Genomic DNA, 27,853 nt, shown 5'->3' on the forward strand with positions numbered 1-27,853 from the left:
TCCGATGTGGAAACTACAGAACCGGAACCACCAAAAAAGAAAATCAACCTTCTGCTGGTGGCATCTGCCTCAGATGATGCACATGAACATGCGTTGCTCCGCACGGCTTTGGCGCGTTATGGAGCAGAGCCCAGCATTGCTATGGAAGCACGACCCCGGCCCTGGGCGTGGGGCGGGGCGAACTGACGGGCCCAGAGAGCCTCGGCCGCGCAAAGCTGCGGGGAACGGGGACACTAAGCGCAGACAGGCCTCGGGCTCTATGGTGACGCAGTTGAACGGGCCGCTCATGCCGACTCTCGCCGCTCTCTATGGTACCTGGGAGGAGCGGAGGGGCTGGGGCCCGGTTGCCGGCTCGGGTCGCACAATCTCGCCAGTTTAAGCTGCGGACACGATGGCGCCTCCGAAAGGTGGGAGACTCGGAACGGGGGAGGAGGATGGGACAGCCCCCTTCCCCGCGCGAGACAGATCCGGGGCCGCCTGTCTCTCCCCCCCCACGCCCCCAGGAGTGGGAGTTGCCCGTCCCGGAGGGGCTGCCGCGGGCGCGACTAATTATTGGGGCGGGGGCGACTGCCCCCCCCCCCCCGACTCGGTGCAGGCGCATGAAGGGCCTGGCTGCGGGGGGCAGGGGGATTAATGGCGGGGGGCCGGGCAATGTGTGTGTGTGGGGGGGGGGTGGGCGGGCTGGATTGGGTCAGGTTATGGGGGGCAGAGGAAGGCGAATGGGTTAATGGGCTGGGTCGGGCTGTGGTAGCGCCAGGGAGACAAGTTAATGAGGGATGGGGCGGGCAAGGGGGGGGGGGATGGGGGACAAAGGGGTGGAGACCAGGGCGTTATGGGGGAAGGGGAAAGCTGTGGGTGTCGGGTAAGGGTTAATGGGGGGGCACAGATATAAAGGGCCGTTATTGACTTAAAACTAACACTTTATTTTATTTACTGACAGCCTTCGAATAGTAAACATTTTCAAATGTACTTTTCATACTTGGGTTGTTGTAGCTGTTTTGCATTTTTCAGTGTAGACAATGAAACTAAACTGGTTGATTTCTCTTTTTGGTCCTGGGCACTTGCATGTTTTCAGTAAAACTCTAATATTGTCATGGAAACTTTCTGTTTGTACCTTGTAAATCATCTGGTTGTTGCAAAATCTAAATGTTGGTCCTAAAGCCAGTTGATAGTGCCCTTTGAAATTGCATAGGGAAGCATATGAGTTTTTATCTCTCCAAGAATATAGTTAATTTACATGATTGCAGCAGCGGGATGTGTGAGTTTACCTTGTAGAAATACGTTATACAACAAAAGGCATCACTCCCTTAAAACAAACAAACTGAGGTACAGGATTAATCAGATCATTATTATGATCAGTTCACTTGCAGTGAACATAGAACACTCATTCAGTAATTAACAGAGAACAATAAATTTGTATAGATCAAACTATATTTTTTCAAAATAATGAAAGCAAATTAAAATCTAGAAGCTGTAGAGTGCACAATGCAATTTTACTAAAGTTTGTCAGCCAGGGTACCTACATATATGCACTGTGTCCTCCATTACAACATATCACATTTCAGAAACCTGCAGAGAGGTATTACAGAATGTTTTATTTATTAGTAATAATATGTAACTCTTTTATAGTGTATTTCATCAGTAGATCTCAAAGCACTTTACAGAGGAGGTCAGTATCATTATGTTATGGGCCAGATTCTGCCATGCTTGTGTTGAACAGTATCTTAATGCAATAAGCAGGACTACTTGTGTAACTCTGACAGACTGGGGTCTGTTGGTGTTACAAGTTGGGGCGCCTCCGGGATTTCAACTGGGAAGACTCTGAAGCTCGGGATGCGCTTCCTCAGCTTGGGGAAGTATGTAACCCACACACCTTCTAGGTGTGGTGTTCTGTCCCATCTAGTGGCACTGAGACCACTTAAAGAGAGAGATGAAATGAGTCTGCTCGCCTCTACAGCCTTGGCTAACAGCCAGTTGGTCTTTAGCTCTAGAGGTCCCTGGTTCGGTTCTGCCCGACGACGACTGGGGTCTGTTGGCATTACACTTGCAGAATAAGATATCGCTCAACCTGAGCAAATATGGCAAATCTAGTTGTAAAACATTACTAGATGATGTGTTAATGCAATGGCTAAGAGTTCTAGAGCCATTTCTGAACCACTGGACATTTTTAGATTCTGGACTTTTCAAAGGTGCCATGCAAAATATGGCATTAAAATACTACTTGAGAAATTCTTTTAACTAAACATAGATTTGAATCAAATCAAACCAAAATGGCAGAAAGGGGAAATAATGCTGCCACAGAAATTGTAAAAATGATCAGAAAGAGAGTACAGGAGGAAATTTTCTCTTAAACCTTCAGTATTGACGTACTGTGTTGGAAAACCAAAACCATTTGTTTTTATATGATTCAAAAATTACTCTTCCTAATTTTTATGTTTTAATGTTGTCAGTTATAATTCACATATACAGTTAAAAAGTCTTTCCAACACTACTTTGGTTGCAGTGAGCTATTACTGTTAGTACATTCTAACAGGAAATTCCAGGATCATGGAAAGGTCATCTTCTCCTCCGCCCCTTCTCTCAAAAAGCTTTCTTGGTCTACCATAGAGAGACTGGAAGAGTACTGCAAACAATAATGCTGTGTTTGCATAAGGAAATGTGAGGAGCATAAAACACAAAAAAAACCCCTTTTTCGACTGGAGAGACTGAGCCTAGGTCAAATTCATCCCTGCTGTTACTCCATGAGGGCAGTGAAATCAATCTGTCAGTTTCACGGAGTTGAAACTTCTTCAGAATTAGTAGTAGTACCTGATCCTCTTCACTGCCAGAATTGAACTGCATGTGTAAAAACAAGGATAACATCACTTTTTACAACTAACAAAGTGCTGTCTCACATCTTTATAATAACCATTAGAAAAGAATTAGTATTGGCTTGTTTGATCAGACAGCTTTAGAAATTATATTTTTAGAGTTGTGTGCTGCATTATTACGATATAGTATAAACACAGGACTTTGCATGTACTTCATATGTAAGGGATACAGTTAGGTGTTTAGATCCAAAATTTGACATATTTTAAAACTGTTTTAATCTGGTAAGGCATATCCTTTGGATTTAAAATTTTAAAACTCTCTCTCCACGCTGTCGCCAAATAATGTTTAAAATAGAAAAGCCATTCTGTGTGTAGCTCAGTAACCTGTTTGACCAACCTGCATGGGAGTTAATTTACAAATCCCTCTTGCAGAGGTGTTCTGATTCCAGTTTAGGGATGCTATTACACAAACAAGGAAATCATGTTCAGTGTCATTGTGTCTTTCGTTATGAGAGCTATCCTGCATTTTGGCCATGTTCCTGACCTCATCCTGCCACACTGGCAATTGGTCCTATAGTGTAGTTAGTGTCTACCAAGGAAAGCTTTCTATATTACTCTTGGCACCCACGCTGTGGTGCATGTGGCAACCCCCACAGCAGAGCCTTGGCTGCTTCTGCCTGCCAATAAATACTTGCTTCTACTCATTTACCTAGCACCGTGGATACTATTTTCTGCAGAAGCTCAAGATGCTGATTTGGCTAGAACGAGGGACACATTGGTAGTCAGACACAAAGCAGAAAGCATGTCTTCTGAACTCATTTATATTCTTGCCTACTCCAGTAATTTATTTCATATACTAGAAGGTCTGTGCAGTCTCACAGGAGTAATTCGTAAAGTCAGGTGCATAGGGAAAAAAAAGTCAAAACTGGGGGCTTTTGTTTCTGTACACTGTGTTGTAGTGTACTATGTTGCTGTTTGTACATGTTGCCCAGTTTGTGCACAGAGCTGCCCCCAGGTGAAGGCATGGACCACCTCTTTGTTACCCCACATAACCATTATTCCCACCTTCTCTGATCAACTGTCATGTTCTCGCCATCACAAAACCTTTGTACTACAGCATTGCGTCTGGTTCTCACGAGGCCCACTGATGATTGAACCTGATGATATTTTGAACAAAAACCGCTCTAATTCATGCTTGTAGCTGTTTCAATGACTTCACACTTACTCTACGGATGTTCTAGGCTTTGGAGTGACACACGGACAGAGTGACAATCCTGGAATCTTAGTGTATAGATGTACTATTTACTTCCTGTCCCATTACTATAGTGATGGAACCCCTCCTTTTGTACTATCACCAGAACAATATATGAGAGGGTTGGGAAAGAAGCTTCCATTTATAACTGACTTTCCTGGATCAATCCTATTGTCTGTTATTTATTTTCTCTTCTCTTCTTTTCCGCTCCCATCTCACTTTTTAGTACATCTTAAACGTGCCATTTTTGCCACTTTGTGCAGAGCCTTTTGCTGTTGCTACTCTGAGAGTCTGGTCAACTTTCTCCTCAGTATGCAGAGAATTAGTTATAGCTCACAGCAAGTGGTTGTGCACAAGTTATAGAGACAAGAAGATAAAAGTGAAATATAGATTACTGCATAGGTAAATACCAGTGTATGATTATACTCTTTTTAGAGCAATGGCGTGCTTTGGTAAAGGAACCCCCTTGAAATCAAACATAGCTTGACATTCCTTTCTCAGATAGAATCTTTGAGGTTCCAATTTAGAATTCTTAGATACTGCAATGGAATTGTAGTGGAACTACTGTGTGCTACTACAGTGCACTTGAGACTGCGCTACTGCTTTACAATGCTTGGTTGTGTTCTTAGTTTAGAATGAGGAACATACTGAGTTGCTGTAAGTATACTAGCATGTTGCTCTTTGTCTGTTTCATGTTCCTTACGGAGTTATATTTTTTCTTTCAGAGAATGTCAGTTTACTGTTTAAATTGTACTGCTTGACGGTGATGACCCTGGTGGCCGCAACGTACACTGTAGCTTTACGATACACGAGAATAGCGGAAACAGAACTCTACTTTGCAACCACAGCTGTGTGCATCACAGAAGTTATCAAGTTATTCCTAAGTGTGGGTATTTTGGCCAAGTAAGTATGAGTGCTAACCACTACTGGAACTGCATTCTCACTCGTCTTCACACACACATGCAGATACGTTTACACACACACACGGACTTGAGTCTCAGCTAGCTCTCTTTTTATATGCCTTACTTGTGAAGCTGGGCAGGAGAGGCATTGTAAAATAATGCTGTGAAAGGATCAGTTTAAAACATGTCAGAGCTTGTGAACTTTTTTCTAAATCACTTCTGTAAACCTCACAATATGCAGGTGTGTCCATTTGCATTTTTTTAAATTTATGTGCTTTGGAGTAGGTTCAAAATGGATTAGATGCAAAATACTGAGTCATCAGAGTTCAGCATAGATGAGGACGTGGCTTTTTCCAGAAGTGTGTATGTGTAAAAATCTAGTATTCCCACTAATAACATTCTTCAGAGTAATTCCACAAAAATCTTAATATTTCTACTAGGGGTGAAAGATATAACGGTTAAATCCATACTGAAGGCTTATGGGAATTTTAAGAGCCTCTGCAGTCTAGCCTTCAGATCAGCGCCAGGTACAAAAAAGCTGATTGTGTGGGGGAGGTGGTCTGTCACTGCAGTTTCTTCCCTTCTTCCTGTAACATCTAGATTCCAAGCTCAAAAGAGACCCTGATGTTCATCTAATCTGACCTCCCGCATAACACAGGCCACAGAACTTTCCGAAAATAATTCCTAGAGCATAGCTTTTATAAAAATATTCAATCTTGATTTAAAAATCATGAGTGATGGAGAATCCACCATTACCCTGGGGAAATTGTTCCAGTGGTTAATTACTTTCACTGTTAAAAATTTACACCTTATTTCCATTATAAATTTGTCTAGCGTCAACTTCTAGCCAGTGGATTGTGTTATATTTTTCTCTGCTAGATTGAAGAGTCCCATTATTAAATATTTATTCCCCATGTAGGTATTCATAGATTGTAATCAAGTCACCCCTTAACATTCTCTTTGTTAAATTAAATAGATTGAGCTTCTTGAGTCTATGACTATAAGGCATGTTTTCTAATCCTTTAATCATTCTTGTGGCTCTTCTCTGAACCTTCTCCAATTTATCAACATTGTTCTTGAATTGTGGGCACCAGAACCAGGTACAGTATTCAAGCAGCAGTCGCACCAGTGCCAAATACAGAGATAAAATAACCCCTCTACTCCTTGAGATTCCTGTTAATGCATCCCAAGATCGCATTAGCTCTTTTCGCCACAGTGTCACATTAGGGGCTCATGTTCAGCTGATTACCACTACAGCCCCCAAATCTTTGCAACCTCTTTAGTGTGCAAAAGAAACGCAGCTGGTATATAAACTCAGTGTTATCTCAAGATAACTGAGATTTGCTTACATTTCAGTTTCTGTTAATTTAAAAGATCCAGCAAAAGTTTTTTTTTTTAAATAAACGTGTGTAGAATCTGCAGTAATACTAGCTTGAATTAAAATTTATAATGTTTATTAATGCTGATGCTTCAGTGTATAACCTGATCACTCAATGGATTCAGAAAGCAATCTGCTCCCTTGGTGCAAGGTGTGCATTTTGTGCCTTTGTCTGAAGCAGCCAGTGCTGATCACTGTTAAAGTACAGGACACCAAATAAGATAAACCAGGGTTCTGTTCCAAAATCGAATTTATGTAATTAAATACACTTGCTGTAGTTCTCTGCTGTTTACATTTTCGGCATTGTATGTTCAAGTATCAAATGTTACTTTAAGCTTTGAATAAATGACTGCCTTTTGAAATGGAGACTACGTATAGTTTAAGCTGTGTAATTATTTACTTTGCCTATAATTATGGGAATAAAATGAACCTGGCATACTCCTGGCCACTAAATTCTGAATTAGTAATTTGTTCAGATTCCCACATGACTTATAGCTTCTTAGAGTGGGGACTCAAAAAGCCAAACTGACTTGCATTCTAGTTTTATTTGGGATTACATATTTTGAACAAGTAAATACATACATATTGCAAGCTTGATTATAATTTATATCTCTCACATATCCAGTCCCATGAAAAACACAGAATAAGTTTCCAAGTTAAATATACAAAAGCATCAAGGATGTTGAATTAGTCAAAGCACTTTATTTACTTACTGCAAAACCAAGGCACACATGAGAATGTGTGATTAAGATCTGTTGTGAGATCTTTGTACTCCTTGTGCCAGTGTTGTGAGTGAAGGATGAAGTTTCTTTATTAACCTTTAATTTTTACACTTTTTGTGGGTTTAAATCTATCTAGGTGTGCCCGCATTGTCTAATTTAACTTTAAATTACGTCTAATTCAGAATATTTTTGTTTTTTTATTTTCTCCTGCCCAACTCAAATAAGAAGTCTCACAGAAGGGCTGCATATCTGAGGCCGTAATATTCAAATATAATCAAATATTGATTGTGAATAATCAAAACAATTGCTCCTGTTCTCCAGAACGAGAGTAGGAGTGGTGTTTAAAGGGGCATCATTTATTTTTCATTACTGAAATTCCATGCCAAATGTCAGAAGTACACGAAAAGTCTGTTGTTTAACCACCAGGCTCCTGCTGCCATACTCCCCCATCATGAAAAATTTCTCAGGCACCTCACACTAAGATTAAGAGAAATTCCTACTCTTTAATACAATCTGGATGGAACAGATGGAGGAAAGGGGAAACGTAATAAGCAAAATGACAGTTTGGCATGTGTCTTGTTAAGTTGTTAATTAAGTTTCAGTAGTCTGTCCATTACACTTACCCAGTATTTCAGTTGAGTTTATTTTTTCTGTGTATAAATAGTAACTATTTCAGCCTCTGGCTGCATGTATATAAACTAGAAAACACCTATCCAATGAAACAGAACTAAATGGAGTCAGCTAAAGAAAACTGAACTGTCTTCTAACTATGAAAGAAAGTATGGTCAGCTATAATAAGTATGTTGTGCTCCCTTCCTCTTAACACAAAATCCTGGCATGTGAGGTCATTTGGGGGGAGGGAGGGGTAAGATTTCTCCTAAATTATAAAGCAAACTGCAATTTTTTTTTCCTGTAGTGAAGTGGCTGGTACTCACAAGAGATCCTTCCTTTAAGTGGGATGATTTGTTTAATCATTTACATCAGTAACTTTGCTGAAATACAACCACTGTCTAATTTTGGTTCATCATATTACTGCTATAATTTAACTTTGAGTGACCAGCCAAGCAATATACTATCCTTTGGACCTGATCATTCATGCTTAAGTACATTATTTTTTAATAGTACAGTACTGTATTAGAATTGAACAAAGGTAGGTGCAGTTCTATCCATTTTTTTTTTACTTATTTAACAGCCTACCTTTAACAAACAAAATGTGTGATATATTGCGGGATACCATCGTATTAAAGGTCAGGCTTTTGTGGTATTTTTCCACATTTATTCTGACAGTTAAACTTTACTGTAAACAGAGTATAGTTAATGTAGATAATTCTTTTGAAACAGAAATCTTCTTCCTGGTCTGGATCATACAGTGCGAGGCAATGTGCTGTGCTGTTTAAGGAATAATACCAAGAAACCTCCTATTACATTAGATGTTCGTGTAATGTTTAGTGCCACAGTATAAACTTGCTGCGTGGTGCTGAGCTGCCGCATCCATTTCTGTGCCTTTGGCACCACAGCTCTGCCTAGAACACTGCTTGCCCATAGTAGTATTTGGAGAGGCAGAGTACAGGTACAGGAGGGAAGAGGTGCTCTCCAGGTCTGATTAAGGGCTTGGCTAGGAAGGTTAATCTGAATTAATTTAAATGTAAATTTAAAGCAGATTAATTAAACAGCACTAAACCCCGTGTGGACACTTTTATTCAGAATTAAAGTGGCCTTAATTTGGTTTATCTTAATTCACTTTGTAAGTTACACCAGAAGTGGGACAACTCAGAATCAGAAGAGTGCAAGGGTAGGTTAAAGCCACAGTAGCCCCTCCTTCCCCTGGGCTGAGAGTTCTGTGCTGAACCTCTTAAAGGCACAACCCAGAATCTCACCCAGAGGCTGCAGGGGATTTGGAAAATCACAAAAGAAATTTGAGATGAGTCCAATATTAGTAGCAGAAAGAGCAACTCTTTGTCTTTCTGTGTGAATACTTCACACTCTAAACAATGGGTTGAACAACTAATGTTATTGAAACTCTGTAGGGCCAACCTGTTGCTGAGAATTCATGTGTTAATACGTCTGACCTTTATCATTCCAAAATCTGCTCCTGGCCCTTAATGGTTTGTACTTGCAGGGAACCAAATTGATTTTCAGTGTAATTTTTTTAATTAATCGAAGATCCCAACTGTTTATTAAAAGCATGTTTTTAAAGACCTTCCAAAGAACTCTGTTCAGGTATCTCACTGTAAATGAGTCATCAAATATCGTTGTGCCAAAACCTTTTATTTTGCAGAGAAACTGGAAGCCTGGGTAGGTTGATGACATCTTTAAGAGAAAATGTACTAGGCAGCCCTAAGGAATTGCTAAAATTAAGTGTTCCATCTGTGGTGTATGCGGTCCAAAACAACATGGCTTTCTTGGCTCTTAGCAATTTGGATGCAGCAGTCTACCAGGTAACTGGCATTATTATGGTTAGGAACCAAAACACAGAATCCCTATTTTTACTCATTTTTAGGTTGTAGTTTTGTCTGCTTTAATGCCTTGTAACACCTTAGAATTTTTTAATTATTATTATTATTATTCAAGCACTGAAAAGTGCTCATTAAAAGATGCACATCAGGACAGACACCGAAAGACAAAATGCACTGGGAGGCCCAGAGGCAGGAGATGCTGTATTTATCTTTCACCAGGAAATCTATTTTTTTTTCTTATGATTGAGTGTCTTGAAGAAAAGACAAGTTTTTAGGAGGTATTTAAATAAGAGGATGGGGGGCCTGGTATGTGATGTAAGAAAATGCAATGACAGGAATCTTTGTAGGTTTACTGAACAGAGATTTACACATTTGTGTGAAAATTGGTGGTTGCATTAGTAATGGGGGGGAAATCCCATCTCTTGTAAATAGTGATTTATTATTGGCATCATGTGGCATTGTGTGTAGCCACACTTTAAAAAGCTGATTACCACACACTTGCTAAATGCAAGTAAGAAGTGAAACCTGGAGCTCATCACATCAAGTAATACAATCTGTAATTCACAGTGCATATGAATAAGGCATGAATTTTGGTAAGTCCCTAAAACAGTCTTGCCATCTTCTATGTTTTTGTGTTCCGTTAGAACCAAGTTTTGTTCAGTGCTATGTCACTTAGCACATTGCTGGAAGGTGCTTAAATACTGTGATGATGAGGGTGTTATAAGAACCTTTATAGAAGGGAATAATTCATGTGTAGTTTAAGTTGAAAAGTATAACCCTAATTATGTTTGTTACTATTAAACTTTGAAACCATGTATTTAGATTTAATAGTGGAAGGAATGAGATTAAACCTTTGTTGTAAGTGAATTCCCCTCACAAACCTGTCTTATTGTTAAAATAACTCCATTTATTAATATAACCCTTATGCAAATTACATAAGAACAGAAATAACCCCCCATCCAAAAACTTAAAAATTAAAATATTTTGAAATAATGAGGTAAGTTACTCGTATAAAATATTCTACTATCCTTACCATGTGTTAATCACATGTGTTAATCACAATATTGATATGTAAAAATTCACCATATGAACTTCATAATCAACCATAGCTCTGACCCATAAGAAAAATATGCACATCACTAATATTCGATATGAAAATACAGTAAAAAAATGCAAAGGTTGCAAAGTAAAGTACTTGAAAGTCAGGAAATACCAATTTTAAGCTTATCTCTTTGTGCATATGTTAATATACTTTAATTACACAAAAACATACTGTTGTTTCTACAGGATCCTAGCCTTTTTCGGTGCCCAAATTGGATGATGTGAAGTGAATGAAGAAGGGGTGCAGTATTTATGTTTAAATAACTTTTTAAAACAGAGGTGAAGAGGGAGGTAGCACACAGTACAATTGCAAGCTGTTAACCCACATTTCAAAAAAATCACTGTAGTAAATAACTAAAATACTTTTATAAAAGTCAAATTCTTTGACTTTTTTTTCCTCACTATTGCATGAATGCACCTCTGCCTCACTCACGGTACACTATCCAGCCTGAGCACTAAAAGCCAAGTTATGCTGTTACACCAGTGTAAATAAAAAGTAAACCCATTAACTGCCATGGAGTCATTCCAGATGCACATGGTTGTAATTGCAAATGAAATTTAGCCCAGAATGAGGCAGGAAATTAATATCTCTGAGTATGAAATACTATATGCTGATGTCAGTTTATAGTGGAGTTCAGTATTCTATCGGTTGTGGTTTTGATGGCGTTCATGTAACCATATGCTATTTGCCGTTTTCCCTTTTTTAGGTGACATATCAGTTGAAGATCCCATGCACAGCCTTATGTACGGTCTTAATGTTAAACCGTTCCCTCAGTAAATTGCAGTGGTTCTCAGTCTTTATGTTGTGTGGTGGAGTCACACTTGTTCAGTGGAAACCTGCTCAGGTTACAAAAGTACAGGTAAGCCTTATCACTTGGATACCTTCTCTGGACACTTCAGAAACAGCAGGCTGCTTTGAGCTTCTCCACCTACCTATTTCACTCGCTGTATGGTGACTGTGGAATATTTGTAATAATTTCACAATGTAAAATGTTAGTTTGATTGTCTAGTTCAAATTCAGTGGTCCCCAAACTGTGGAGTGCGCCCTCGTAGGGGGGTGCGGAGGAATGTTTGGGGGAGGGGCGTGGTGGCCACCCAGCCCCGTTCTGCCCCCAGCTCTGCTCCGTCCCTGGCTCCCAACTGTGGCTCCACACCCAGCTCCTGTTTGCAGCTATGCACCCAGCCCCACCCCTGACTACAGCCATCGCCCCGCCCCCAGCTGCGGCCCCAGCGTTGGCCCTAGCTTCCGGCTGGCTGCGGCCCCAGAACCACTCCTGTCTCAGCCTCGGCCCCTGGCCCTGACCGTGGCCCCGTTCCCAGCCCTGGCTCCCAACCGTGGCCTGTGGGTGGATTGGGGGATGAACAAGGGCAAGGGGGGAGCACAAGAGAGAGAAATTTTGGGGACCACTGCTTTCTTCTTCGAGAGATGTCCCTGTGGATGCTCCACTCCAGGTGATGGTGCATCCCTGCGCCTTTGTTCTGAGAGTTTTGCAGCAGTGTCCGCAGGGGTCACACACGTGCGATGCCTGGCTTGTGTGATGTTGGTGCTTCAACTAGCTCACGCGCGACCTGGACTCCTCAGTCCTTCTCAACTGTCCCCGGCCTGTGATGGAGCTCAGCAATCCCATTGAAAACCTTCGTTTCAAATAGATAAGTTTAGATAAATTAGTGAGTTAGGATAGTTTAGACAAGTTAAGTTTCAGTTATTAATTACGTCTCCTATTTAAAAAAAAAAAAAGTTTTATTTTTCCATCCTTTAGTACAGTTACTATTAGGTTAGGAAGATGCATGGTTCACCAGGATTTAAAAGATGCACAACATGCAGAGAGGAGATGCCTGTGTCAGATGGACATACTCAATGCGTCCGTTGACTGGGGGAAACTCACATTCCTCAGAAATGTGCCCACTGTAACAAACTGAAGGCTAGGGCATGAAGGGATAGAGACCTGAGACTTAAACTCATCTTGATGGAGAAGTCCTTAAGACCAGCCTCCGACACGGGGCAGGAACTGTCTTCCTATCATAAGTCACCGGTCTCCTCACCACCAAGGTCCCCGAAGGCCAAAAAACCTGCAAAAAAAAAAAAAAAAACTCCAGCCATCCTCTTCACCTGATAGAGAGCAGACGAACGCAAAACAGTCGCCAACCAAATCGCTCTCATTGGTGCCGGCTGCACCGCCGGGCATACTCCAGGCACCTCCGGCACCGTCTGCATGGTGGCCACCGGCGGAATCCAGTGCACTGGTGCCGAGCTAACGGCTCTAAGCTGCCTGCCTCCACCACGGCACCGTCGGCAGCTCCAAAGGAGACAGCACCGGCAACCACTCCTATCATCATGCCACAGCCCAATGCTGCTAGCGCAATGGTGCCCAAACAAACTGCACCGGCTCAGCACACCGTACCCCCGATGCAATGGCACCTTGCCCTCTGGCACTGAGGCTCTCGGCACCACAAGAATTTGTTGGTCTCCTGGACTCCGGAGTCCCCTGTCCTAGGCACTGATGTCTCACCGGGGCCAGCGGTACCATACCAACATTTATCTTTGATAGCGTCACAGTTCTCGAGCGATGAAGATGAGGAGGTTGAAGGGGTATTCTCCCCTCACCATTCCTCCCCAATCAGGACACCTGTGGCTACTGGACCCTGTGACCATGACCCTCATATGCTCACAACATGCCACCGTGGTATGGCCACCCATGGATGGCACCACCCATGCCTGGTCCTGGTCATTGGCCATATTGGAATCCCTGGGGGTCTTACAAATGATACTACAGCAGGCGCCACAGCCCACGTAGGGAAGATGCCAGATCCCCACCTCCACCTTCAGAGACTGTAGTGACCAAGACGGGATGAACCCATGGCAGAGTAGGAAGAGGACACTGTTCCTGACACCTCGCCAACCAAGAACAATTCATCCTCCTCACCGGATGAGGCTATCATGACTTTACCCATATCCAAGACTTACTCAAAAGAGTGGCCAATGAGCTCAAAATTGCTCTGGAGGAAGTGTCGGAAACTCAACATGAGCTAACAGATATTTTATGGACATCTTCCTTCTCCAAGATAGCCCCACTGATTGGCAATGCTATCATGGAACCCGCCAATACTGTGTGGCAAACTCCAGCCACCATACTTCCTACCTGCAAAAGGGTGGACTGAAAATATTATGTTCCCTCGAAGGGATTGGAATTTCTATTCATACACCCAGCACCCAACTCGCTGGTAGTGGAAGTGGCCAACCAAAGGGGCAAACAGCACTTTCGATCCACCCCCTTCAATAAAGAGAATAAGAGGTTGGACCTATTCGGCCGCAAAGTATACTCTTCATCCACGCTTCTATTCAGAGTGGCAAATTACACGGCACTACTTGCCAAATACAACCACAGGAACTATGGCAAATTTATGGACTTTATTAACAAGATCCCAGAGGAAAAGAGGCAACAATTTAAATCTCTAGTCTCTGAAGGACAGATGATTGCACGCACGGCTCTACAGGCCTCACTAGATGCTGCTGACACAGCCGTCAGGTCCGTCGCTACAGCTGTGGTCATGCAACGAGCCTGGTGGTTTAACTCCTTAGCATTCCCACAGGAGATACAAAATACAGTCGAAGATCTCCCCTTCAATGGAGAAAAATTGTTTGCAGCCAAAACCACTGAGGTACTGCACACTATGAAGGACTCGCGGGCCATTCTCCGGACCCTCGGCATTCATACACATGCTACAAGAAGGAGACAATATAGGTATCAACCATATCATAGGAATAGATACCCAACATACACACAGCAACACCAGAGGCCTTACGAACACCAACACCACCAACAACGACAGACAGAGACCACAATGACGACTCCCTCCACCACTAACGGCATCTCAACCTACTGCCTCTAATAAACAAATCTGAAGGCTTGGTTGAGGGTCTGGACGACCTCTCCCACATTCCAGCACTTATACCATCCATCCATATATTTGGAGACAGTTTGCTCTCATTCTACCTGAAATGGGCTGCCATCACCATGGACAAATAGGCTTAGGAATCATCCAAATGGGCTTATACCATTCCTTTCCTATCTATACTCTCCCACCCACCTCCCCTCCCTGTCCCTCTTCAGGGACCCCCTCATGAACATTTGCTATGCCAAGAGGTAGATCATCTCCTCCAATTAGGGGCAGTGGAGACTGTTCCTGCACACCACGGGGGAAGGGATTTTACTCCCACTATTTTTTAAACACAAAAGAAAAATGGGGATGGCGACCTATCCTCGATCTCAGGTGACTCAACAAGTTTGTGAGAAAGCAGCAGTTCAAGATGGTCACCTTAACAACAATACCAGTGCTGGAGCAGGGGGACTGGTTTTCAGCCCTTGACCTGCAGGATGCTTATTTTAATGTTACGATACACCCTGCCCACAGGCGTTTTCTGAGATTTACTTTGGACACAGACCACTATCAATATAAGGTTTTACTTTTTGGCCTGTCAACAGCACCTCGTGTTTTCTCAAAGATCCTTGCGGCAGTAATGGCACATCTGAGAAAACAAGGAATAATAATTTCCTTACCTGGATGACTGTCTCATACTCAATCAGATGCCATTCGCTCTACCCAAACGATGATGGATTGCTTCCAGAGTCTCAGTCTACAAATAAACAAAAAGAAATCAACAATAGAACCAGCTCAACAGTTAAAATTCATCGGCGCTTACCTCGACTCGGTGGCGGCGAAGGCTTCACTTCCACGAGACAGATTCAACATGATAAAGACACTCATATTCACAGTGTGGAACAGCCTACAGGTCATAGACCACACATGCTTACAACTGTTGGGCCACATGGCAGCATGCACGTTTGTGGTCAGACACGCACGCTTGCACATGCGTTGCCTGCAAGGATGGCTAGCAACCGTCTACAGACGAAACAAGCACAGGGTAAACATACGATTAACAATGCCCCCCAAGGTCAAGGACTCACTAACCTGGTGGACTCAACCACACAACCTGTACTTGGGAATCCCATTTACACAAGATCCTTCATCACACATGATCACAACGGATGGCTCCCTCATTGGGTGGGGAGCACACATGCAACATCGCACAGTTCAGGGATTATGGTCCACACCTGTGACAAGGCTACACATAAACCTGCTAGACCTTTGTGCCATCTGCAATGCTTGCGTCCACTTCCTACCGTTCATAAGAATCCAAAACATAAGAGTAATGACCGACAACATCGCTTGTATGTTTTACATAAACAAGCAAGGGGGAGCCCAACCACACTCGATATGTACCAAGGCTATGAGACTCTGGAATTGGTATATCCAACACAATATTCATATCTCGGTTTCCTACCTACCTGGATGCCGGAACACCACGGCAGACGAACTCAGCAGATGTTTTCCCCACGACCACGAATGGGAATTCAACAACGTGATACTGGAACGTGTATTCCGAAAATGGGGCCACCCACAAATTGATTTATTCACGATTGCCCGCAACACCAAATGTCCGAAATTCTGCTCCAGAGTAGGTCTCGGGAAGTGATCGATGCGGGATGTGTTCCTGACCAGGTGGAACACAGACCTTCTCTATGTGTTCCACCAATACCAGTACTACCCAGAGTAATAGAGAAAATAAGGACCAACAAAGCCAGAGTCATGCTAATAGCCCCCACATGGCCAAGACAAGTGTGGTATCCATACATAACACGGATGTCGGCATCTGCCCCAATCACACTCCCTCTCTGGACAGACCTATTAACACAACAAGAGGGCCAAATGTGACATCTGAACATAAAGATGCTACATCTGAAGGCATGACTCCTGATTCTCTAAAGATGAACTAAGTTGCTCTGAACAGGTCCAGAGGGTGCTACTCCACAGTAGAAAACATTCTGCACGTCGCACCCACCTACGTAAGTGGAAGAGATTTACAGCATGGTGCACCACCAGACAAACCAATGTAACATCTGCACCTCTTCCATTGATATTGGACTATGTCCTGGAATTAAAACAATCCAATCTCTCCATCAGCTCAATAAAGGTACACCTTGCGGCTATCACTGCCTTTCACCAAAACGCCTTTCACCGACGACACTACAATCTTTGCTCACCCAATCACCAAGCGATTCCTCAGGGGCATCCAAACCATCTATCCGGATGAGAGACCATCCACACAACCCTGGGACTTAAACTTGGTCTTACCGGCCCTCAGTCAGAAACTGTTCGAACCCTTAGCAAACTGCTCCCTACTGCACCTATCCATGAAAGTGGCATGCCTAATAGCAATCACATCAGCTAGATGTGTGGGAGAAATCAGGGCGCTCATGGCAGATCCACCATACATGACCTTTTTTAAAGATAAAGTCATGTTACGCACCTATCCTAAATTTCTCCCCAAAGTCCTTCCACATTAATCAACCTATACAGCTTCCAACTTTCTTTCCTAAACCACACGAGAATGCGTTCAAAGCTACGATACACACCCTAGACATTAGAGCACTAACCAAACCGAACCAAACCGGAACTCTCTAAGGGTATTTCCATATCCATGTAGAGACTCTCTAAATGGATATCTGGATGCATTCACCTGTGCTATCAATTAAAAGGCACACAACCTTCCGCGGGGATCAAGACGCACTCTGCTAGATCTATATCAGCATTAGTAGCGTTCCTAAACAATGTTCCACTTATAGACATATGCAAAGCCGCCACTTGGGCCTCCGAACACACCTTTGCCAAACATTATGCAATCACGCAAGGCCCTAGGGCAAAAGCTGGGCTGAGCGGTATTATCAGCAATTATCCTACCAACTCTGAAGCCCCTGCCATCCTAGGAGGTCACTGCTCTACAGGCACCTGGAGTGGCGCACTCACAGGGACATCTCTCTCAAAGAAGAGAAGGTTGCTCACCTTGTGCAGTAACTGAGGTTCTTCGAGATGTGTTCCCCTGTGGGTGCTCCACTACCCACCCTCCTCCCCTCTACTTCGGAGTTTAAAGCAGACTCTGTGGTAGAGAAGGAACTGAGGAGTCTGTGTCACGCATGCGCTAGATGAAGCACCAACATCATGCGAAGCAGGCACTGCGCATGCACGACCCGTATGAGCAGTGCTGCAAAATTCTCCTAGCAAAGGCACAGGGACCCACCATCATCTGGAGTGGGGCACCCACAGGGGGACACATCTTGAAGAACCTCAATTACTGCACAAGGTGAATAACCTCACACTGATTCAAACAGGCTTGTTACTCTGCCACATCCTGTACTTTTGGGAAGAGAAGTGATTGCCACAAGTAGCATAAATTACCACTATAGTAAATTCAACAGCATAGATGATAATGCAGCAATTCACTTTTTTCAGTAATTGGTGTTGAGTGTACGCTAGCAGTTGGATCAAGGAACTGGGAATCAATAATAATAATTGGCTTTTACATAGCACTTTACAAATGGAGGTAAGTATCATCCCCATTTTACAGATGGGGAAACCGAGGCACAGAGAGGTGAAGTGACTTGCCCAGTTACCTAGCAGGCCAGTGGCAGAGCTGGGAATAGAACACATGTCTCTTTAGTCCTAGTCCAGTGCTCTATCCACTAAACTGCTTCCAGAGAGCTGCATTTCATTCCTAGTTCTACTGGTGTCTTGTCTCGTGTGACCATGAGCAAGTCACTTAAGCCAGCATCTTTAAAGTTGTGTGCTTAATGTTAGGTTCCCAAATCCATACTTTAGGCAGATAAAGTGCCTTTCTTTACCGTGATCGTTGTAGGTGCTCTGTCCCTCTGAAAAGGTCACTTAAGTGCCTTCCTGTAGGCGTGCAAATTAAAAGACTAGCCATAACCATTCTAGTAAACTGAAATATAATGACAATCTGCATACTACTAATGCTTCCTCACAAGGGAGTTAAGGGTTAATCTGTAAAGTACTTTAAGATCTGCAGATGAACTCTGTGAGTGTAAAAAGTTTACAAGTTTACAAGATTAGAGGAAATAAAGAAACCTCATGTGACAGAAAAGCTGAGAGATAGGGCTGGTGGTTTGCCTTTGTAATTTGACTTGTGTGTCTCAGTACTTCTAAGGTTAGTAAAATATACTTGGCAAATCAAACTCCATAGTGAAGCATCGGTGAATCGAGCTAGCTAAGCTGTAGGGCAGCTCTGGCTAAGAAACGGTTACTTACTGTAAGTGTAACTCACTGTAACTAACCTAACACATTTTCATGTAGTAATAAAATGCTAATATGTGGTGTTCTTAACAAATTGGCTTCTGGAAATAATTACTGTAAATTACTCTAGTGATACAACTAACCTACTACCTGTTTTGTTTATGATTCATGTTGCAGATGGAGCAGAATCCATGGTTAGGGTTTGGCGCTATAGCTATTGCTGTATTATGTTCAGGATTTGCAGGTAAAACATTTCTGTATGCAGTTTGTTTTAAAAGAACAGGCCAGGACCTTTCATCATGGGGCAAACTAAAACATCTCACATCTCTTATATTACTTAATTTAACTATACACCTCTACCCTGATATAATGCGACCCGATATAACACGAATTCGGATATAACGTGGTAAAGCAGTGCTCCGGGGGGGGGGGGGGGGGGGCGGGGCTGCGCACTCTGGCGGATCAAAGCAAGTTCGATATAATGCGGTTTCACCTATAACGCGGTAAGATTTTTTGCTCCCGAGGACAGCATTATATCGGGGTAGAGGTGTACTTGTTGATTTACAAGACTGTTTGAGAGTTAAGCAAGGACTTCATCCCCTTCTGCACACATTTTCCTTCTATTTCCTGTGGTCGTAACACTGGATTTGTGATATCACAATATTTAAATTGTAAAATATAGTGATGTTACAAACCCATGGTTTTGAGTTCAAGGCTGGCTTAGACAGGAAAGGCAGGCGGACCTGTGAGAGGAAGAGCCCTTCTTCAAATATAAATATCTACAGTCACACTAAAGGAAAACTAGAAAGTGACTTGCTTAGTACAGTTTTTTAAATAAAAACTCCTTTTCCAAGTTTGCTTTGGTGTGAAAGCTCCCTTCCGATTTAGAAAAGAAGACACACATTCTTCCAGGTGTGGAATGGAACTCATTTCAATTTCTGTGCTGGTTCCGCCTCTGAAATAAGCCCTTCCCTAGTCCTGTGGGTGCAGTTGAAAGTCAATGTGATGCAGAAGGATCAGGTGTAATTTTAGATGGTCAGAGGAGAAGCAGGAAACATAGGAGAAATTCTATAAAAATAGAGTCTTTCCTTCTTGCTGCCTTTTATCCTTTTACCACTGCAGGAGCCAGAGAACTGGGAACAAGTGAGCTGCGGTTAAAGGATAATTGCATTTGTGTTTTCTAGTGCATAAGAATTCAAAAAGTTGTTTACAGGGTTCAGGAGGAATGCTTTCCTGGCTGTAAACTTCCAGCTGGTGGAGTCATTTGTTGCAAATCATACTAGGGTTTTTTTGTTTTTTGTTTTTGTTTTTTCCAGTTGAATAATTGGTCATGAACCAAGAGTTCAATCCTTGAGGGGGCCACCTAGGGATCTGGGGCAAAATCAGTACTTGGTCCTGCTAGTGAAGGCAGGGGGCTGGACTTGATGACCTTTCAAGGTCCCTTCCAGTTCTAGGAGATAGGATATCTCCATTAATTAATTAATTTAAAAAAAATTAATTAATTAATTAATTAAAGAGTTATCACTTCCAACCACTTCTAGTTCTCACCACATGAAGCTTCCTGTGAGGCTCCTCTGGGTTGTCACATGTGCTTATTCTTCTATTCACAGAAAACAAAATCCTTTTGAAAAAAGATCTTAGCAAAAGCAGCCTCATTTATAATACAGACCCCCAAAGTGCCTATCTAGGGCTCTAGCAGCCTTCTCCAAAGGGTTAAAAATACAAATAAAAAATAAATTCAGCAGCTGTGCCTCAGCCTGAAACCAAAATGCTTTAATCATGCCTTAATCAAGCCCAGCCAGCATCCCCTTCCCCACCTACTCCAGCCATTACCATGCCATGCCGTTCCCTCCCCAGCAGCCTGTGTAAATAGGTGGGCTGTGGCAGCCTACCCTGAAGGTCAACAAATTCAAACCATTTAGGTCCAGAATGGGGGAGGTTCAGAGTTGAGGACCCCTTTCTTCTGTAGCAAGAGGGCACCAGGATGAGGTACCTCCCTGACCACAATTATTGCAGTGTAGCATAGGGAAAGATATGGGCAGATCTAAAACCATTTTGGGCTTGAAAGGTTCAAAACAACACTAAGTTCCACTCAGAAACCAATATGCAGTCACTGTAGATCCCGGTGCATTGGTATCATGTACTACCAGTGAAAATAACCACTTAATGAGCTAGCTGATACATTTTGCATTAGCTTCAGTTTCAGGGCTGACCATATAGAGTGCATTGCGCTTGTCTAGCAAAGTCCACATCTGAAAAACAGGTGGAATCTCCTAGCCATATGAAGATGGAAAAAAGCTTTATTGGAAACTAATGCTATTGTGATAATAGCAGCTGGGGATCCAGTGGCCTATAAGAATGGTTTTGTCCAATGTAAATTGACAGAATACCTTTTAATAATTCCGATCTATATCAAGAATAGCTTCTCCTGAGTGCTATCCACTCCATCACACCCAGCAATATTGCCCAGTTGATTTGTGCTTTTTGTGTGCATTCAGATGTTTTGTACTAAATCTCAAGTATTACATCATTGATCTGGAAAGCAGCCTCAGACAGTTGTGTTCTTCCGAGATGGTAACATTTATGGGTCATGTTGACATTGAAAGCAACTTGTTGAGCAGTTGATTAAAAAATGAGTCAGACTTAGTTTTCCAACTGGCTGCAATGAATTATGTCTCAGTGGGCGGAATGCAGAACAATGAGACCACTGTGAATTTAACAACTACTATATCAATCACAGACTTTGGTTTTTTTGCTCTGCTTTTACAGAATACATCTCTGCAATGATGTCCAATTTTCTTGTTTAATTTTTTGTATTTGCACACATGCAGTTATAAATCTGCTCTGTAGCCTCTGTATGTCTCATACATACTTGCTATATTTTTTGTATTTTTTTAAATTCTGATGGTCTTAAACACTAATTATATTCTTCATCAGTAAACTAATAGTGTGGCCCTGATTTTCAGAGAAGCTAAACAGCTCTAGCTCCCATTGACTTCAGGTGGCGTTGTGGGTGTCTAGCGCTGGTGAAAGTTATGCCCCTAATTTCTGTTATACAAGCACTTCCTCCTCTTCCCAGTTCTCTTCATTTACCCATCCCATCCTGGTTCAGTGGTAATGTGAAGGCAGCAACTAGGAATAAAGACAATATATAACAAATGAAAAAGGGAAAGAGAGAGCAGTCAGGATAAGTTAGAAGTTCTGAAGCAAGAAAATTGATATGGAAAGCTAAACACAGAAAAATCCATGGCTGTAAGGACAATAACAAATTTTGTCCACTATATCATGAGTAAAAGAAATCTTAACAATAGTATAGCCCATTACTAGGTGAAGATGCTAAAATTGTTAATGCGGCAAAAGCACAAGTGTTCAATAAATATTTCTGTTCTGTATTTGGAAAGCAGTAGGATAATGTACTCGTATCATGGATGATGAAATACTTTCTAAACTATTAGTAACTAAGGAGCATGTTAGACGACAACTACACCTCTACCGCGATATAACACGACCCGATATAATACGAATTCAGATATAACGCGGTAAAGCAGCACTCCCGGGGGGGGGAAGGGGGCGGCTGCACACTCCGGCGGATCAAAGCAAGTTCGATATAACGCGGTTTCACCTATAACGCGGTAAGATTTTTTGGCTCCCGAGGACAGCGTTATATTGGGGTAGAGGTGTACTAGGGATAAGCATTTTAAAATGAGCAGACCTGGATAACTTGCACCCAAGAGTCTTGAACAAGTTGGTTGAAGAGCTCTCCAGCCCACTGATGATAATTTTCAATAAATCTTGGAATACAAAGGAAATTTCACAAGACTGGAAGAGTTCCGTTGTGCCAGTATTCAAAAAAGGGCATGTGGGGTGAACTGGGTAACCATAGGCTGGTTAGCCTGCCATCAACCCTAGTTATAATTATGGGAAAGCTGATAGGGGATTAAGTTAATAAAGAATTAAAGGATGCCAGTTAACATGGTTTATGGAAAACTGATCTTGTCAAACGGATGTAATTTATTGATGAGGTTACCAGTTTGGTGGAATAAAGGTAACTGCATAGATGTAATACTAAATCAAACGCCTTACAAAATTGTTAGAACCACTCAACATTCTCATTCAAAAAGTAGCATTATACAATATCAAAGCACAAGTTAAAGGGATTAAGACCTGGCCAACTAACATACTTCAAAGTAGTTGTCAATGGGGCTCATCATTGAATTGGGGTGTTTCTAGGGGGATTCTGCAGGGATCGGTACTAGGCTGATGCTATTCAACATTTTCAGCAGTGGTCTGGAAGTAATTAAAAAAATTGCAGATAACAAAGATTGGGGTAGTGGTAAATGATGAGGACTGGGCAGTCACACAGAGTGATCTGGATTGCTTGGTAAACTGGGCCCACTAAAACAAAATGCACTTGAATACAGCCAAATGCAAATTATACATCTAGGATCGAGGAATGCAGGCCAGACGTACAGAATAGGGGACTGTATGCTGGAAAGCAGTGGCACTGAAAAAGATTTAGGGGTCATAGTGGACAGGTAACTCAACACAAGCTCCCAGTGTGATAGTTGTATCCACTACAAGCGGGAGTAGTGAGGTGATTTTTACCTCTGTATACAGCACTGGAGTACAATTCTGGGGTCTACATTTTAAAAAGGATGTTCAGTAATGGAGAGGGTGCAGAAGAGAGCCACAACAATTATTCAAGGGCTGGAGTAAATGCTTTATGGTGATCTCTTTAAGTGTCTCAATCTGTTTACCTTAGCTGAAAGAAGATTGAGGTGAATTGATTACAGTGTGTAAGTGCCTTCACAGGGAGACAATAGTGGGTACTAAAGGGCTCTTAAATCGAGCAGGGAAAGGCGGAACAAGAACCAATGGCTAGAAGCTAAGGCCCGACAAATTCAAATTAGAATTGGGACATGATTTTTTTTCCAGTAAGGGTGATTAGCTGTTGAAACAAAAAACCAAGGGAAGTGGTAGATTCTCCATTTCTTGATGTCATCAAATCAAGACTGGATGCCTTTCTGAAGATATGCTTTTAGCCAAGCAAGTTACTGGGATCAATATACTGATAATAGATGAAATGTAATGGTTCGTGATAGATAGGTGGTCATCTAGAAGATGACATAATGATTCCTTCAGGCCTTAAACCTCTGTATAGCTACAAACCTTTGAGTGATTTTTGCATTCACCTTTATTGAATTCTCTCTTTTCAGGAGTCTATTTTGAAAAGGTATTAAAGAGTTCAGATACTTCCCTATGGGTGAGGAACATTCAGATGTACTTGTCTGGGATTGTGGTGACTTTAGTTGGTGTTTACGTGTCAGAAGGAGCTCAAGTTCTCGAGAAAGGATTTTTCTATGGCTACACATATTATGTCGGGTTTGTCATCTGTAAGTATCTTTCAATTCTGGTGCCCTGTCATGTTGATTCAAAACACTCAAATTCAGTCAAGACCAGGAGCCCTTAAGTGAGTGAGTTTGGAGAGGAAACATTTAAATTTCCTTATAAAATCAAAGAACTGCTTTTTCAGCACAACATTAATTAATGAATAGAACATCCATAATAATTCTAGTCATGTCCTTTCTGCTAGATGCCAGTTAGACGATCTATTTTGCTGTGTGTGGTTTTTAAAATTACAGGTTAGCAAGATCAGATCATAGTACAAACAATCTATACACCATTACAGAGCTAAACAAATTATTTTTACACCAAGAATTTAATAATAAGAATGTCTTATTTGCTTCCCAGTGCTTGCCAGTGTTGGAGGCCTCTACACTTCTGTTGTTGTTAAATACACAGACAACATTATGAAAGGATTTTCTGCAGCAGCAGCCATTGTCCTTTCTACTGTTGCATCGGTGATGCTGTTTGGTTTACAGATCAGTAAGTTGCTTTTGGCTAATGTTTGTTTCTTCCTCCTGAGTAGGCTGGTTACAGTGCATGTTGTAATACTTTACAGTCTACTGTGGAGTTTTCTTATTTGTTTTTTTTTACCTTGGCATGTAATTTTTGGGACTGACATTGGCTAGTGCTCAAGATGTGTTGTAGCATCATATTTCCTGGATACTACCATCCTACGAGTCCCAGGAATACTATGCGTTGTGTTCTTGGAGGGGATTCAGATGTGCCCTCCCATCCCCCACTTGCTACTGAAAAAGGCTGAATATCAAAACCTTTCATTTTCATATTCACCAGAGGCTGGAACTCTTTCATTTTAAGTCGCTCCGTTGTGTCAGTTTCTGATGCTGTGGCTAATGGAAAAATTAGTATTCCTGTATCTCTGGCAGATGTTCTGAGTTGCTGACAGTAGCTAATAAAGGAACTGCTACAATATTTTCATGCAGCGTTCACTAACTCTGAGCCAGTCCTAAGTTAACTTCTCAATTATTTATGAAATAGCAATGCCAAGTCCACAGTAGTCGTTCTATAGAGTGCTGTAATAACTGTTAGCCTCCTGTTTACACTGTGCCATGACCAGCATGTGTGCGTCAGGCAAACCCCAGCGTAGTGGTTTAAGGACATATCTTATATCCTTCACTGCAGAGACAAGGTAATATCTTTTATTGGATGAGCTTCTGTTGGTGAGAGAGACAAGCTTTCGCGCTACACAGAGCTCTTCTTCAGGTCAGCTCTGTATGGCTCGAAAACTTCTCTCTCTCACCAACAGAAGCTGGTCCAATTAAAGATACGATCCTCACCCACCTTCTCTCTCTAATGTCCTGTGACCAACACAGCTCCAACTACACTGCATCCTTCACTGCAGTCAGAATTCTGTCTAACATGACATTTGCCCAGCAGGAAGAGGCAGAGGGCAATGGTGGAAGAACTTCACAATGTGAGAGGTGGTATGACTTAATGAGGTGAAACTTGCAAGGGAACTTTGCATAAAGTGAAAAGCTTCCCAAGAGTTAGATCTAATGGGCTGTGGAACAGTGCCCCAGGATGAGTGGTGGATGCTTGACTGTCATTTTTAAAACTAGACTGGACAAAACACTAGAAAATGTACTGGCTGATCTAACTTCTGTGACAGAACCTCAGCTTTACTAATAGTACTCAAAAATCAGTATAGATTTGGAAAAGCAAAATGTGCTAACACTCTATTAGATTACAATTCCAGTTACAGAATATTTTTTGATTAGAGGCCAACCATGAGTTTGGTTTGACCGCATTGAAGGAGTAGAATCCAGCAGTCATTAAGGAAGAACAAATACAGAACTGTAGGATGTCTGTTTCGGACTTTCTCCTCTGACCTTCACCATATGATTGACTGAAATGCTATGACGTTTTGGGGGCTGGTAAATGATCAATTTTCACTGTCAAAACATGATACTAATTCTACAAATTATTAGGATGACCGCTCACATCTCCCTTAGAGTTGTAATTAAGGAGGATGTTGGAATAGTAGAATGTAACTTTCTCAGTTAAGTCTCCCATGAAAGTTTTATTTTTTTGTTTTCATTTGGAGCTGAGTGTTTAAACAATGTCTTGTTTCCTTCCAGCTGTAAGCTTTGCTCTCGGTGCTCTCCTTGTTTGTATTTCTATATACCTGTATGGATTACCTCGACAAGACACCACAAAAATCCAGCCATCGTTAGAGACAGAGAGTTCGAAAGAGAAACTTATCCATATGTGATGTTTGCAATAACAAACAACAAGAGACACTGCAAAGGAAAGACTTGGGGGGGAAAAAACTGTTTTTAATTGGCCTTAAACTAGTCATGGAAAGACTTAATTTGGACAGAATAAAAGCAGCAGTTAATTCTGTAAGGAAGTGAATGGTTTTCATTGGATGATACAGACTCTCCATTTTTGCCAAGCTCCTGAAGAAGCTAGTTCATGGAAGGCATGTTCCTTTCATGTTGGACTGTGAGGAGCCCACCTACCAGGAATGAAGAACGAAGGAATTGAACCTTCTGTTGTATGTAAAAGAGGGACATTCTCTCTGGCTGTGTATTTGAAAGACTGTATTGTGCCATTTATGGGCAGAAATGCTCAAAGGCTTCAGAAGCTCTATTAAAGGATGTCTCATTGCCAAAGCTACTCCTTTCACTCATTTGGCTCCAGAATTCTGAAAACGTTGGTCTGATTACCCAAATGTAGGGAAAGAAGAACCTTTCCTTTGACTAATAGGTGTATCATCTTGAATACCAACTGGCTGCTGAGCTCACACTCTCTTTAGGTAAATTAACTGATAATTGTAGCCTTACCTATTAGTAAGTCACAGAATCTGTGACTTTCATTGACCTCTGTGACAGTTTCTGCCCTGGGGCTGGAGCTCCCAGCCAGCCCTGCCCTCGCAGCTCCCAACCTGGTGGGGGACCCTCAGCAGCTACCCAGCCCCAGTGGGCGGCTGGCGGGACCCCGCGCACCTGCCCAGCCGCAGCAGGCACGCCCCACACCTGCCCAACTGCAGCCAGCGGCTGGAGGACTCTGCAGCTACCAGCTGCCCCGGGCAAGGGGACCCCACAGCAGCCCAGCCCCAGGGGCAGGGACACCCCGGAGCTCCCATGCACTGCAGCAGTGGGTGCTGAACCCACCTACTCCTTTTGTCAGGGATATTTTTAGTGAAAGTCAGGGACAGGTCAGGGGCTGCCGTGAATTTTTATTTCCCGTGACCTGTCCCTGACTTTCACTAAAAATATCTGTGACAAAAACTTAGTCTTACTAATAGGATGAATGTGAGCAAGAGTGGACTGTTGAAAGGAAAAACCTACTCTCATAACTTCATCTATATTGAGCATCCTTTAGTCACTAAGTACAATTGTTGCTTTCAGCCATAGTGGAACACCTGTTACAATGTACAAGTACATTTTTCATTGAGTAACTTTTAAAATGTGAAGATGTTTGTATCTTTTATAAAACTATTGTAAAATGTCCCAATTTTGTTAGGAGTAATTTGTGAAACTAGTTCACTGATTACATGGGGGAACCACTAATGATGTTCTCTTCGCATCTCAGTATTGGTGTCAAGTCAGGACGTGAGGTTTTTGGTTTGAGGCTGATGCAGACTTTTTATCTATATTCCAAGTAGTTTTCTGTGCCATAGCACAGATTGAGCCGTTCTGCACAGCAGAGGGATGC

The 27,853-nt window shown here is 42.2% G+C and overlaps 1 protein-coding gene across 1 annotated transcript; it reads left to right on the forward strand.

Annotated features, from left to right (window-relative positions):
- Positions 1-321: 321 nt before the first annotated feature.
- On the forward strand, positions 322-26,808 carry SLC35A1 (solute carrier family 35 member A1). The gene is made up of 8 exons (XM_065400409.1): positions 322-407; positions 4,788-4,965; positions 9,343-9,502; positions 11,329-11,481; positions 18,947-19,013; positions 23,986-24,162; positions 24,521-24,655; positions 26,272-26,808. The coding sequence occupies exons 1-8, from the start codon at positions 392-394 to the stop codon at positions 26,403-26,405; spliced, it is 1,020 nt and encodes a 339-aa protein (XP_065256481.1). The 5' UTR covers positions 322-391; the 3' UTR covers positions 26,406-26,808.
- The last annotated feature ends 1,045 nt before the right edge of the window (positions 26,809-27,853 follow it).

The sequence above is a fragment of the Emys orbicularis genome, chromosome 3, assembly GCF_028017835.1.
Source record: "Emys orbicularis isolate rEmyOrb1 chromosome 3, rEmyOrb1.hap1, whole genome shotgun sequence".
Lineage (NCBI taxonomy): Eukaryota > Metazoa > Chordata > Testudines > Emydidae > Emys > Emys orbicularis.

What these genes read in the sequence shown, in the direction of transcription:
- SLC35A1 (XM_065400409.1), top strand. An exon ending in TGGATGCAGCAGTCTACCAG is followed by an intron (nt 9,503 to 11,328) that starts GTAACTGGCATT and finishes TCCCTTTTTTAG; the next exon opens with GTGACATATCAGTTGAAGAT. An exon ending in GCTGTTTGGTTTACAGATCA is followed by an intron (nt 24,656 to 26,271) that starts GTAAGTTGCTTT and finishes GTTTCCTTCCAG; the next exon opens with CTGTAAGCTTTGCTCTCGGT.